This window comes from Myxocyprinus asiaticus, chromosome 4, assembly GCF_019703515.2.
Source record: "Myxocyprinus asiaticus isolate MX2 ecotype Aquarium Trade chromosome 4, UBuf_Myxa_2, whole genome shotgun sequence".
Lineage (NCBI taxonomy): Eukaryota > Metazoa > Chordata > Actinopteri > Cypriniformes > Catostomidae > Myxocyprinus > Myxocyprinus asiaticus.
Genome location: NC_059347.1, coordinates 14,036,547 through 14,052,150, shown reverse-complemented (window position 1 = coordinate 14,052,150; position 15,604 = coordinate 14,036,547). Strand labels below are relative to the sequence as shown.

Genomic DNA, 15,604 nt, shown 5'->3' with positions numbered 1-15,604 from the left:
CATTTTTTCAACTTCTATCTGGACTTAAATGGATTGAGATGTCTTTTTGTTCACTTTATTTGTAATACGATATCAGTCCAATTTAAGTATTATTGTAATCTTATATAAAAAAAACAACAACCATAATAATAAAAATAATAATTTGTTTTATTGTTGTTATTATTAATAATAACAACAATATATATAGTAATAAGTAAATATTTATTTTGAATTTTATCATACAATTCTAATGCATTTCAGTTGTAATTTCTGGGGCTTTCATTTTGACATTCCAGGAAGACGGGGACCATTGAGTTTAAACAAAGTTTTCCATGCTTGTTCAATGAACCATAAACAATTAATGAACATGCACCTGTGGAATGGTCATAAAGACACTAACAGCTTACAGATGGTAAGCAATTAAGGTCACAGTTATAAAAACTTAGGACACTAAATAGACCTTTCTACTGACTCTGAAAAACACCAAAAGAAAGATGCCCAGGATCCCTGCTCATCTGCATGAACGTGCCTAAGACATGCAACGTGGAGGCATGAGGACTGCAGATGTGGCCAGGGCAATAAATTGCGTGGTCTGTACTGTGAGACAGCACTACAGGGAGACAGGAAGGACAGCTGATCGTCCTCGCAGTGGCAGACCATGTGTAAAAACACCTGCACAAGATTGGTACATCCGAATATCACACCTGCGGGACAGGTACAGGATGGCAACAACAACTGCCCGAGTTGCACCAGGAATGCACAATCCCTCCATCAGTGCTCGGACTGTCCGCAATAGAATGAGAGAGGCTGGACTGAGGGCTTGTTGGCCTGTTGTAAGGTCCTGCAGGCTCATCCTGACATGACCCTCCAGCATGACAATGCCACCAGCCATACTGCTCGTTTTGTGCGTGATTTCCTGCAAGACAGGAATGTCAGTGTTTTGCCATGACCAGCGAAGAGCCCGGATCTCAATCCCATTGAGCACGTCTGGGACCTTTTGGATCGGAGGGTGAGGGCTAGGGCCATTCCCCCCAGAAATGTCCGGGAACTTGCAAGTGCCTTGGTGGAAGAGTGGAGTAACATCTCACAGCAAGAACTGGCAATCTGGTGCAGTCCATGAGGAGGAGATGCACTGCAGTACTTAATGCAGCTGGTGGCCACACCAGATACTGACTGTTACTTTTGATTTTGACCCCCCCTTTGTTCAGGGACACATTATTCCATTTCTGTTAGTCACATGTCTGTGAAACTTGTTCAGTTTATGTCTTAGTTGTTGCATCTTTTTATGTTCATACAAATATTTACACATGTTAAGTTTGCTGAAAATAAAAGCAGTTGAAAGTGAGAGGACATTTCTTTTTTGTTTCTTCAAGCATGCTGCACAAGCAGACTGTACATGTATTTATTAAATGCAGCCTTTTGAGATTCACTAAGCTGTCGTATGTCTTCAGGAGACTTTAAAATGCACGAGTCAAATGGACTACTTTAATGGTGCTTTTATGGCATTTTTGGAGCTTGACGGTAACTACCATGATTAACACACGGTATCGGATTTGGATCGGGCTCATTGGACCGATACCGATCCAGGTAACAAGACGGTACATCCCTATTAAGGAATGAAATGACATACATATAATTAAATGTTAGTCAAACTGTAAGATCTTCCAAAATAAAATACATTTTCTTATTTTTAGGTTTTAAATGTCTTTGAATCGCTGACCTCTCAAATGTAGCATTTGGTTGCCTACTCACTGGAGTTGCAGCTAGAGTTGTGAATCCATTGATTTCAATTGGGATGGTGTGTTGCAAGGATGGAGAGGGAAAACTCAAGTTTGTAAAATGAATGCTCCATCATGCAACCAAAAGTTGATGACATTTCAACTTTTGATGGAACACACTCTGTAGGGATCCGTTGATGAATAGGAATCTCAAAGAGGCGGGTCCATTTGTGTTCTTACTGTATTCCCACTTGATTACAAACTGACACGGAGCTTACGCGTTTTTATCTTTCAAGCGCTCTGTCTGAGCTTTCTCTAGTGGGTTGTCCTACAGCGCTACACTCATTATTAGTTTGTGATCAGTAAAAAGGAACTGTTAGATTAAACTTTTAATGGATGAATTAATTAGCAAATCAAATTCTGCATCAAAAGGTAACAAAACAGGTATTCAGATCTTCAAAAGACAGGATATCTCACATGTGCATGTGTTGGGTAATGAAGTGATAATTGCATCATCATAGACCGGACCATTACCACAGGAACTGACCCATAGAGCACTCATCTCTGTTTCTCTGTTTGTCTCCGTATGAGTCATTAGTTCATTAATGAACATGTGTCAGAATGCTAATTCACTGCTTTTGTTTCCTCAGGATAAGAAATGGATCCTCAATCACGAGGATGTTATTCTTGGAGAACTCCTCGGCAAAGTAAGCCTTAGAGTCACTTAAAATATTAACTACTAAAATAATCGACAAGTCGGTTGATGGACGACTAGTTTTTCATCTTGACCCATCCTTTGTACTTATGTTACTCCAACGTACTTCAAAGAATACCGTGATGCATGTCCAAAATACATGGTATTACTATGTTGCTTTTTGTTATTTTTTTTTATTGTACTATTTCAAAAATCAAACATGGAACTGAAAATATTTTTAGGGAAACTTTGGAGAGGTTTTCAAAGGAACACTGCGAGATAAAACCCCTGTGGCGGTGAAAACCTGTAAGGAAGATCTACCACAAGACCTCAAGATAAAGTTCCTCTCAGAAGCCAGGTGAACCCATATCCACTGTTTATCCAAAACCTTTATCTTTACCTCAGACTAGGGTTTCGCAGTTTACTGGTACTAACGAAGTATTGCGATACCAAAAAATTTAAAACGGTACAATATCAACTTGTTGCTAATTTCGGTACCATATTACAGTATGTTGTCATTAGCAAAATTATATGAGATGTGACAAAATTGAGAAGAAATCAGTGACAATTTGACAATAAAATAAAAAACCTCTGGATATGGCCAAGTGTGATCATTAAACAGCAGAAGGATGTAATTTAATTAAATATTATACAGTCACATGCGCTGCATGCTACAGAATGAACCTCTGCTCTGTCATCACTCATGTGCACACACTCACACAAACTCTTTATTATCTTTAAGCAATATCACAAATGCAAGTGTTTTATCAGCATGTTGTTATTCTGACCCCAGCCTAGCTGGGATATGTGAAAAAGAAGAATTTCACTGTATATGTGCAAATGTATAATGTGTGATAAATAAAGAAAATTATAATTATAAAATTATTATAATTAATTATAATTATTCAGCCATAGCAGCCTTGTGCCACAGGCAATCAGATTTTTTTCCCCATTAATGTTTTCATTAATACTGTGAAGCTCGTTGTGCAGCATTTTATTTTACCAAAAATAAAATTGCAATTTTTATGTAATAAATAAATAAATATATATATATATATATATATATATATATATATATATATATATATATATATTATTTTATTTTATTTTTTTTTGATTAAAGCTGTATGTATCAATTTGATGAAACACCATTTGATCATAACATTTAATTAAAACATTTAACATGGAATCCAGAAAAATTAAATCAGAAAACGCATAATTTGTATCTGTGAGACTTTATGCAGTTATTTTAATCAAGTTATTTTCTGTGTAATTTCATAAAAAATCTGAGGCTTTTTATTTGTTGTTTATAGTATCGATTTAGTATCGATACCGAGGTACCAGGGCTGGTATCGTACCGAAGCCAAAATTTTGGTATCGGTGCAACCCTACCTCAGACCTACATATACTGTTTATAAACCCTCAAACATCTAGAAATAAAATTTAAAGTCAATAAAATAAAGATAAACAATGCAGTCCATATTCATTTATGCTTCCACCACCACCTCTAGGATCCTGAAGCAGTATGATCACCCCAACATTGTGAAGTTAATAGGCGTCTGTACCCAACGGCAGCCCATTTATATAGTAATGGAACTTGTACCAGGTCAGTAAACTAGATCTTTGCCTCAGCCATTAGCCACTGAAATCCTTCCTTATCACAAGTTGTGTCGTACACTTGTTTTTAATATATTGCATACACATAGCTCATATAATTTGGCCATTTTTCAACAGGTGGCGACTTTTTATCTTTCTTAAGAAAGAAAAAGGAGGACCTTAAGACAAAACAACTGGTAAAGTTTGCATTGGATGCTGCTGCAGGAATGGCATACCTGGAGCTAAAGAACTGTATACACAGGTAAGAAGAACTGAAGTTTTTCTGTAGTTTTAATAGTGATATACTACACCTTTCTGGGTGAATGTCACAAAACCTGTCAAGAACATGTCCAGGTCACATTTCAACCCAAAATAAAAAATAAATTTAGAAAATAAAGAAAGATGTAGAAATTATTTTGCATAAAGGAAATTAGGCCTCTTTTTAAGATTATAAATTTTTTTTTTTTTTTTTTTAAATAATTTTTAGTATTTAGTAAGTACTAAATTAGTATTTAGGGCCCAAGCACTGAAAGTGCGGTGGCTCTGTAGCGCCACCTAGAAGATGGGCATGTTCGGGGGCTCTGTAGCACATCCCTTTTGAGCTACCGTCACCAGACTTTGTACACAAATAGATCTCAAGTCAGACAACTTTCGCGCTGACAGTCATAAGCTCTGCGCAACAGGAAGTTGGCCATTTGGGATTGTTTGAAAAATGCATGCTCTGGAATTTGAAATACTCCTCCTAGGGATTTCATGTTACAGGTACCAAATGTGGGCGACATCATGCCAAGACATCGATGATGCTAAATTGTGAACGGATTTTTGATATAGCGAGTGGTGTTGCCATGGTGACGCGATAAAATAACGTTAAAAAACATGAAAAAGGAAGTTTCTCATATCATCAAAATTGAGCTGTACAATGTTGAGGCTGATCACATTGATGTGGCTATTGTGGGTCATGGTCGTAGCGCAACCAACTGGCGGAAGGAAGTGTGGCACTTTTAACACACTTTGAAATATCCCTCTTATGTTTACCTGAATTGCTGACAGTGCAGATTTAAAATTCTGAATGGATTCTTGATATCTTAAACAGTGTTGCCTTGGCAACACATTAAATGTCATTATTACTTTTATGTATGTACTGTATATTCACATGTTTTTGAGGTACTTGGCATGCTTGAATTTTCATGATATTTTGCAGACACATCAGATTTTTCGGCCATTAGGCCTGGGCAAAAGTTAACATATGGGCGTGGCTGGGGAGCTATGTAACGCCACCTTTTGACAAAAGTGGTGCTGTCAGTTTCTTCTACGGTCACCAAACTTGCTACATATATTGTTCTCATCAAGCTGGACAACTTTAAAAATTACAGTCGTTAGCTCCACCCAACAGGAAGTTGGCCATTTTGGATTGAATGTGCATTTTTTGAAAATGGCAGGCCCTGAACTTTTGAATACTCCTCCTAGGGGATTCATGTGACTGGCACAAAACTTAGGCAATATTACACCAAGACATTGAAGACGTTAAAATATGAATGGATTTTTGATATATTGAACGGTGTTGCCATGGCGAGGCAATAAATTAAGGGCACAAATGTGAAATGGGAAGTTCCTTATATCTTCTGTGTGCATTGTATGATTTTGATGAAAATTCAGCTGGATGTTTGGTAATGGGGGCTGATCACATTTATGCGGCTATTATGGGTCACGGTCATAGCGCCACCAACTGGCACCAGGAAGTAAGGCAATTTTATCAGGCATAACAGAAGTAGCCCTCTTGTGTTTACATGAATTGCTTCAAAAGAATAATTTCAAGACACTGCTGATGTAAAATTGTAAAGGAATATTTGATATCTTAAATACTGTTGCCATGGCAGTTTATTGTGTAAGGGAAAGCAGTTTTTAAAGTGAAATAAAGAAAAGCTATAGAAGTTTATTGTAATGAAAATGTACTGCACAAACTTTTTATTTTTTATATAAAAAAATCAACTGAAATGTAAAAATACTAGAAAATCAAAGCCATATGTTTAACCCAGTTCTGAGTGGCAATTAACTTGTTCAGACGCGGTACCAGACATTTCCAAAAGAGGGCAGCCAAGCTCCATTGTTGAATGATTCCAAAAATACCACTTCTCAGTTCCTCTAGGATTTTGCAGATCATGTCTAGAAAGGATCCCTCTTTCGTACGTTATGTATAGTCTAAGTTTGTGTAACTACGTTCATCAGTTAATTATGTTTATCAAAAGAATGACATATAAAGTTAAAGATCTGTTTAAGATGGCTAGCAAAATAGCAACGTCATGCTCATGAATGGCTTTTAATTTTAAACAACATAAGCGTTAATTATACAGTATTAAGAAGATAGCAACATTTGTGCCGCAGTGATGTACTTGAGGAATTGAGAATGGACAGCGAACGCTCCTCGTTGCTGCGAGTTCCGCAGTTTGCGCTCTTTTCCAGTCAAATCCCAGAGAAAAATGCAAACAAATGTGTCCCCAATCAAGATATACATCCACTGAAATGCGGATGCAATATTTGTTAATTAAAATATAAAGTTTCATATGGACGGATTAGAACCTTTAACTTCTTATGCAGTGAGAGAATTAATTACCACTAGACCACCGAGTCAGACTCCTTTTACTGATTGATGTACTTTTCCACTGACTTACAATATCTCATGACCAACAATAGCACATATAGAGATGAAGTTAAGAAATCTACTTAGACCAACTTTACACCTAATGCACTGAATTACATCTGTTAATTTAATTTAAAGCAATTTTAAGGATATATAAAAATGGTAAATGACTTCATTACAATATAATCTTCAGATCTACATATTCGTTCAATAAATATATTAAATTATAGCAAAATGATTTCAAGATTTCAAATTAATCAGTTAGCAATAAAATAAAAAATTAACAATTGAAAATGAATGTGTGTGTGTGTGTGTGTGTGTGTGTGTGTGTGTGTGTGTGGCAGACCTCTGCCTTAACTATGAAGGAGGAAGCGGGAGCCGGGTAAACAATCCACACAAGACTTTAATGCCACACTTTTCATTGTACATCAAAACATAAATGTGCTTTTCAGCACAATAAAGAAACACATTCAACAACACTCAACAGCCTTGCTTTTCAGCAGTCACTGTGACACAGTCACACACACAGCTCCGTGCGTCTCTCTCTTCCCATCTGCCGCTGTCTTCTCCCCTTAAATACTCCCGCCACTCCTCCCTGGAACGTGAGACCAGTGTGGCACACAGGTGGAACTCATTTACCATTTATCTCTCCTGCCTCGCAGTGCACCGACGCCGCTCGGCCACGCCCTGCACGCCACAAGATAGATAGATAGATTGATTCACATATATAATATGTATACATTTATTTTAACAAACAGCATCAAACATATTTACATACATAAAAGCTTATCCTGTATAATACACTTCTGTTAAAAACATTTGGCATAATGTTAGCAGACGTTTCAGGTGATTTAAAGCTGCCAAATAATCACAGATGCAAAAATATTAACAGAACTTCAACTAGAAGGTAATAATGTTACTTAACCAATCTGAGGTGGTTGTTGCATTTTCATCAGTGGGGACACAATGAAATGCATGTTGTTTTTTCTTCAATCATTGGATCGGATAAGCAGAGAACATGAATCATAAATACTGTCGCTCACATGTCGCATTTTTTAAAAATGCACTCTTTTAACATTTTAAAATGTTTTCACTGTAATGTTCTAATTGCAAAATAGACTGCAGAAGATGATAGTTACGTTTTTAAGCTTTAATTTGATACCAAGTTTGTGAACATTGATGAAGTTTTTGATATAAAACAAAGCGTTTGCACTATGTCTCCACGGTAACACGCTCAACAAGCCACATGATAAGATGCGCGTATTGACAGTCTCAGATGCGGAGGCAACTGAGTTTCGTCCTCCGCCACCCGGATTGAGGCGAGTCACTACACCACCACGAGGACTTGGAGCGCATTGGGAATTGGGCATTCCAAATTGGGGAGAAATACATATTTACCCAAATTGCTTCAGAATTGTTTAGAACAATGTCAAATGCCAAATGCATGTGTCCACCTTGCATTGTTTTCCAAAAGCCATCGGGTGGAAATGGACCCAATGTGCTTGGGCCCGTCATCGCTGCTTGCAGCTATATTTAGTTTAGTTTTGTTTTTCCAATTTCGTAAGTTTCTATTTTTTGTTAGTTTAGGAAAATAAAAAAGAAAGTAAAATTAAGAAATTATATTTTGCATAAAGAAAATGAGGACTATTTTTAGGACCATTAAGGATTTTTTTTTTATTTTTTTTATAGATTTAGGTAGTATTCAATTAGTATATAGTTATGTTTTTTTCCAATTTTGTAAGTTTTATTATTTATTTATTTTTTATGATAATTAAAAAAATCTTTCACTGTCCATACTAAAACTCTTTGAAAATCGTTGGCAGTCGTGGCTGGTTACGACAAAAACTGAAAGGAATATCAAACCCATAAATACAATTCTGTCATCAATACTCACTCTCTTGTAGTTCCAAACCCACATGATTTTCAATGGCAAGTTTGACTTGGAAGATGGAACATGAAAGAATGTTATTCATTGCTTTACATTTCATCGCATTGTATCAAGTACTGACACTGTGTTAAATGTGTCAGCAGGTCGTTACTGAAAAATAAACCTCGACACTGTGATCAGTACCCTGACACGAAGTGGGGCCCTTTTTACATGGCTACTCACCAAATTAATTAATAGAGGCACATGAAATATTGATTTAAGTTTAATTTATTTTAATATGTGAGAAGAAACAGACCACAAAGTGATACGAGAGACATTACACTTGTGTGGCTATGTAAGAAATCATAGCCATAGTCTGGGATAATGGTCAGTTATACATTTTAGCACACCTTGTACAAAAGTATTTGACCACAAAATGCTACGATTGACCAATCAGAATCAAGTATTCCGGAAACTGTGTAATAATGCAAGTTAGACATTTGTTGCTTATAATGCATTGATATCCTCTTGAACTGTCCAGAAATGGTACGGCATCACCAGTGGCACAACAGTTTCTCTTTATCTAAACAACTCAGCAACCCAATAAAACATCAGGACCTTGCAGCACCTTCCTGCCCCATTTTTCTTGCTGCTTTCTGTTGGTGATTTTTAAACTGTGAAATGAGCTTTGGTGCATTGTGCTGTTTGAGTCCGGGGCCAGCCTGCTGAGAGTCTCGGCTCGGAAATGAGCTCTCACCGCTCTCAAAGCCACGGCTCTATCAGCACCTTGCTAAAATCCATTTACCATCAGACATGATCATTTTAGGGGTCGGTCGTGGTTTGAACACCTTTCTGTCAGATCACCCTTCTCTATTCCACTTCCCCCCCTCACTGTCTCTGTCAGCAAGGCAATTTTTGAGATGTGGTAGCCTAATGTGCTTCTCTAGCTGAGGATGTATGCTCAGCATAAACGCCAGTGTGTGCCACAGCAGTAGCCATAGACTTGAATCACAAATGGCTGGTTGGAAATACTACGTTTATGTTATTTTATGAATGTGATGATGAGCCTGGTGTAGAGATAGGCATGACAAAAAGCACAATAAAAATAAATGAGGTCCTGTTTTAAATTTTGAATGATGAAGATGTGTTTCTTATGATTTGATCTACCCAGTCACTCTTAAAATTAGTGCCATAAACTAACTTCAATTCTACCTCATTTTGTTTCAAACCTGTATGACTTTCTGTCTTCTGTGGAGTACAAAGAAAGATGTTAGGCAGAATGACAGTCTCACTCACTATTCACTTTCATTGCATCTTTTATCCATACAATGGAAGTGAATGGTGACTGAGACTGTCAGTCTTTAAAGGTGCAGTATGTAAGATTCAGAAACCCTTGTTATTAATGACACCTGTGGCTGTTAAGTGAACTGCAGCCAGCTACCTGGTGCTACACACTCCACAGAGATGTGAGCATCGACCAAAACAATGACGTAATGTACAAAGAGACAACGTGATTCACCGGCATCATGCTGACAGATGCAGGTAGCATAATTAAAATTACACAGTTATGATTGTTTTACTACAAACTTTGAGACTAAACTAAAACTACTTATCAGCTAACATAGAATACTGATACACACATACAGCTACATACTACCAAACTATACTAGACAGTTTACTGTTGCACTGCACTGTTATGTATGTTTTGTATGTTATATGTTGTACAACAATCAAGAAACCAATTGGGTAACCTCCTCGTGGTCGCTATAATGTGGTGCGTTCTCGGTATGGCACGTGGTGAGCTGAGCGTGGATGCCGCGGTGGATGGCGTGAAGCCTCCACACGCGCTATGTCTCCGTGGCAACACGCTCAAGCCATGTGATAAGATGTGCGGGTTGGCGGTCTCAGACGCGGAGGCAGCTTGGATTCGACCTCTGCCACCCGGATTGAGGCAAATCACTATGCGACCACGAGGACTTAAAAAGCGCATTGGTAATTGGGCATTCCAAATTGGGTGAAAAAGGGGAAAATTCCATAAAAAAGAAAAGAAACCAGCATATTTGCCTAAATTTATCCTGTATACCTGACTTTTAGTACAAAGAGAAGATCGTTGAAATTATTTGAAAGTTACGAAGCAAGGTAGTATGCAATTCGTCAGCATTAGCAGGCAAGATCAAGTTAGCTAAAATTACACAGATCAGTCCTTATGGCAGATTTCACATGCTTTGCAGTTATGTAAGCTTACCTGTCCAGTGCCAATTCAGGGTTGGTTTTGATCCCCAAAACTGAATGAAGGTCCCTCCAGGAATCAAACACCCTGCCGATGTTCACTCTAGTTTTCACTCGACCATGATCACGTTCCCGCTTAGCCAGACGGGATTCAGTAGCTAATTTTTGCTTACTCGGAGTTTGTGTAGGAGTCGGTGTTTTGCTGGGCGCTGGCCATTTGCTGGATTCCATCTCTAAGATAACGTTACCTAGTGTTGCAACTGTTTGTTGTAGCTGTTGAATAGTGGAAGAGAAGCACTGAGGCAAGGCTCTCGGGAGCGCAGATAAACGTCACATCATTTGGATTTTCCCGGCAAAACCGACCCGCTCCCTTCGCATGATAATCAGTCTGCAGGCTTTAATAGGCGACCTAGGAAGTCCGGGAAGGGCTCATTTTTTAAGTTGCGTTACAAGCCGTTCACACATTGGCAAAAAAAAAGGTTGAATATTACATGAAAATTTTTACATACTACACCTTTATCATTATGCCTAACATCATCTTTTGGATTCCATAGAAGTCTTGGCTCTTTGTGACATCATATGCACTCTACTTGAAAATACGTTGCAGTCTGTTCATGTTTACCATTTGCTAATGAAGCTAAACAGCATCAGAATTTAACTGATTTCTTAATACATGTTCCTGGGCATTGTTGCTGTGGTCACGTTACAGTGTTGCTGTTAATCTTACAGAGATCTGGCTGCTCGGAACTGCCTTGTGGGAGAAAATAACGTGCTGAAGATCAGTGATTTTGGGATGTCCCGGCAGGAGGATGATGGCATTTACTCCTCATCTGGCCTCAAACAGATCCCGATCAAGTGGACTGCACCAGAAGCACTGAACTATGGTAATGCAGACAGGTTTCCATGTTCATGTTTGTAACATTTTTGAAAGTTTGCTCCTTATTCCAGTAAGATTACTTTTCTGAAGTGTCTCAGGGTTCCCACTCCTTTTGACTGATGAATTTCCTTGACTTTTCCAGTTGTTTGTGATTACTGGATAATTTTATGGAAATTGCACTCAAAAAGAGTCCGCACTACATAAAGTTTTTCATACAACTCAATCTGGCTAGACCCATCGTTTTCAAAAAGGGGAGGCGCAGAGAATGAAGATAAATTCACCTTGTAAAAACAAAAGATAAATAAACAATAAAATGTATTGTGAAGATAAATGAAAATTAATAGCTTGATAGACCGTAGCGCTGTGGCATTATAAAATATATAATGTCGAGACCTCATGCATGTCAAGCGAGAGAGCGTCCATGTACCAGTTGCATGAGCACAAATCTCTCTGCTTTAACGTGGGTTCCATTCACTCTTGCACAAAATGTGTTCTGTGCACTCGCAGATCTATTTTAACGCCATATAGCTCTGCCTCTGTACATTTGTACAAATATTCTGGTGTGGTGTATAGAGGGAGAACCAGAGATTAAGGAATCAATGCAGCATTTGGCTGGTACATTTTTTACGAACTGCAACATAATACATGGTTAAATTCTTATTGTAAGAATGATATTCTGATGCTCTCTGACGATGTAAGAGACATGAGTAAATCAAATGACATAAACCGTCAAGAACATCTGTTGTGACTCAGTAGAAAACTTAGCTGCACAAGTTTATCTAGGACACATAAAGGATTTTCTCAGAACTCATGTGGCGGCACATACACTGGCAGCCAAAAGTTTGGAATAATGTACAGATTTTGCTGTTTCGGAAGGAAACTGGTACTTTTAATTCACCAAAGTGGCATTCAACTGATCACAAAAAATCATTTTTGATCAAATCTAAACAGGCCCCATTTCCAGCAGCCATCTCTCCAACACCTTATCCTTGAGTAATCATGTTAAATTGCTAATTTGGTACTAGAAAATCACTTGCCATTATATCAAACAGTTGAAAGCTATTTGGTTCATTAAATTAAGCTTAACATTGTCTTTGTGTTTGTTTTTGAGTTGTCACAATATGCAACAGACTGGCATGTCTTAAGGTCAATATTAGGTCAAAAATGGCAAAAAAGAAACAGCTTTCTTTAGAAACTCATCAGTCAATCATTGTTTTGAGGAATGAAGGCTATACAATGCTTGAAATTGCCAAAAAACAGAAGATTTCATACAAAGGTGTACACTACAGTCTTCAAAGACAAAGGACAACTGGCTCTAACAAGGACAGAAAGAGATGTGGAAGGTCAGATGTACAACTAAACAAGAGGATAAGTACATCAGAGTCTCTAGTTTGAGAAATAGACGCCTCACATGTCCTCAGCTGACAGCTTCATTGAATTCTACCCGCTCAACACCAGTTTCATGTACAACAGTAAAGAGAAGACTCAGGGGTGCAGGCCTTATGGGAAGAATTGCAAAGAAAAAGCCACTTTTGAAACAGAAAAACAAAAAGAAAAGGTTAGAGTGGGCAAAGAAACACAGACATTGGACAACAGATAATTGAAGAGAGTGTTATGGATCTTAACCCCACTGAGCTTTTGTGGGATCAGCTAGACTGTAAGGTGCGTGAGAAATGTCCGACAAGACAGCCACATCTATGGCAAGTGCTACAGGAAGTGTGGAGTGAAATGTCACCTGAGTATCTGGACAAACTGACAGCTAGAATGCCAAGGATCTGCAAAGCTAATGCTGCACGTGGAGGATTTTTTGATAAGAACACTTTTGTAGTTTAAGATGTTCTGAACATTTTTTTAATAAGAGCAAAATCTCTACATTATGCCAAACTTTTGGTTGCCAGTTTATGTAGAAAATCCGAAAATATGTGGAAATCACGACGTGTCAACATGATATGAGTTCAACATAATATCGGGGCTTCATGTGTTTGTAACAAGTGAAGTTTCACATAAAGAAAGAGACTGGCTCATTGTTTATAACAAATGTATATAGCAAATGCTAAAAACAGTTAAGTAATCCCATTGTCATTAGGACAAACATTTAATAAAAAAATAATGCAATATACAGTTTACATTTTATAAATTTTACATACATATAATTTATACATTTTTATATATTGTATAAAATACTTATAGCCATTAATCATGCACCAGTAGACCTGTTGCAATTACTAAATAATCGTCTGATCAGGGGGCCTGGGTAGCTCAGTGGTAAAAGACGCTGGCTATCACCCCTGGAGTTCGCTAGTTCGAATCCAAGGGGAAAAATCCAAAAAAAAATAAAAAATAAATAAAATAATCGTCTGATCAGGGTTATTTGAGATAGCCACAATTATTGTGCATTTCAAATTCCAATCACATTTCAATGCCCTAATAAGGGAATTTTAAGAATTTTATTTGAATATAATATACATAATATAAATATATTAAAAATATACATACTTTTTTTTATTAAAAAAATATAATGTAAAATATGAGTTCCAAAAACAAGTGTAAATGTAAAATTGACCAAAACTAAAGTTGACCAAAAAGAGAGACATATTTCAAGTATTTAGAAATATTTTGGTATTAAAAAATGTTTGTCATTCATACGTTTTTAAAGCCTTAAAAGGAAATCATATATCCCTATTGTATTATTTGATTTGTATATTTGAAGTTTAATATGTAAAAATGACTTCTTAAGGTGTCTGAAGCACACATACACCTTAATAAATATGACAATTTATATGACCCGAAAGCCCTAAAACAGACAATTAATCGGCATAATCGCAATTGGGTCAGTCCATCTCAAGTGGTCCAATAATTGTAAAGTTAGTTGCTTGACCATTTTTAATTTTCCTAATTTTTTGATTATCTTTATGTATTGGTATTGCAAAACCACCTGTTTTTTTATTTTTATTTTACTTTAACTACAACGGCCATCTTTGTGTCATGGCACACAACAAATTTTAGTTACACAGCTGTTTAAGGAAACCTCAATATTTCGGCTCAGAATGGTCCTGGCTCCTTGGAACAAAAATTGATCTCTGAAGCAAGGTACATGAACATATATAAACATTTTGTACATTCTTGTTCCTTAGACTTAGAACTTAAGTCCTAATGTAATGCTCAAGATTGCTCAAAGTTCCACTTTTAGGGTCAATTTATAATGGGAAGGGTTTTAATTTTTTTAGGAGGTACCTAGGTAAGTATAGTGTGCATGCAGAACATTTCAGGTTTGAGACTTCTCTTGTTATTCAATTTTTTTAAATTTCCCTCAATATCGGGTTAAATATCTCTGATTGGGGACCAGATAGGAACCTGACATTTTCACAGAAATAAGCCCTCTATAGTAGCATTCTGCTGTAAAAATTTTGAGATTCCACTGGTTACAGAGCTAGGTCTGGTAGAAATCTGGGGGAAAGCCTACTTTATTCATGCATTTTGAGAAATGTTAGCATAATAAAAACGAACAGTATTTTACATGTTTTATTAGAAGCTGTAAGATTTCCTCACTCAGTCTCTCTGAAATGTTATGGAAGCGTCCGGTGACAGTACTCAATTCGGCAGGTGTCAGTTGTCTGAGAACATTGTTCATGGGAACCCACAATTTGTCCTCAGTAGACATTTTGAATGATGTTCCAGGTGGGTGGAAGAATTTTACAAAAACATCACAGTTTTGAACACTGATGTCCTCAACCAATGGTGTGTCTTTAACACATTGAGTTTCTCAGCCAGAGAAACAGAATTCATCCCTTGGGAGAACGACTTCGATCATATCTGGTCTGTCAGTCATAGCCCACTGCTTAAAGGTGATATTATCAGGAAGTGTGTCGTCTTTGTCTGACTCTTCAAGCATCTGCAGTAAGGCCCCTATACCTGGACACTGGTCACACTTGTTGAGCATGCAGTCATTACTGTTTATGTCACAGACTAGAAGTTCCAGCAGGCCCCTTGTTGTCCACTTTTAGCT

At 37.3% G+C, this 15,604-nt stretch overlaps 1 protein-coding gene across 4 annotated transcripts in view; it reads left to right on the top strand.

Moving 5' to 3' along the window:
* The window catches only part of LOC127439847 (tyrosine-protein kinase Fer-like), a 61,969-nt gene that overhangs the window by 30,518 nt on the left and 15,847 nt on the right, over positions 1 to 15,604 (top strand). For all 4 annotated transcript variants that reach the window (XM_051696097.1, XM_051696100.1, XM_051696098.1 and 1 more), the window contains 5 exons: positions 2,348 to 2,404; positions 2,634 to 2,749; positions 3,903 to 3,997; positions 4,126 to 4,249; positions 11,451 to 11,605. In XM_051696097.1, coding sequence (XP_051552057.1) covers positions 2,348 to 2,404; positions 2,634 to 2,749; positions 3,903 to 3,997; positions 4,126 to 4,249; positions 11,451 to 11,605 — 547 coding nt within the window. The remainder of the gene's footprint in view (positions 1 to 2,347; positions 2,405 to 2,633; positions 2,750 to 3,902; positions 3,998 to 4,125; positions 4,250 to 11,450; positions 11,606 to 15,604) is intronic.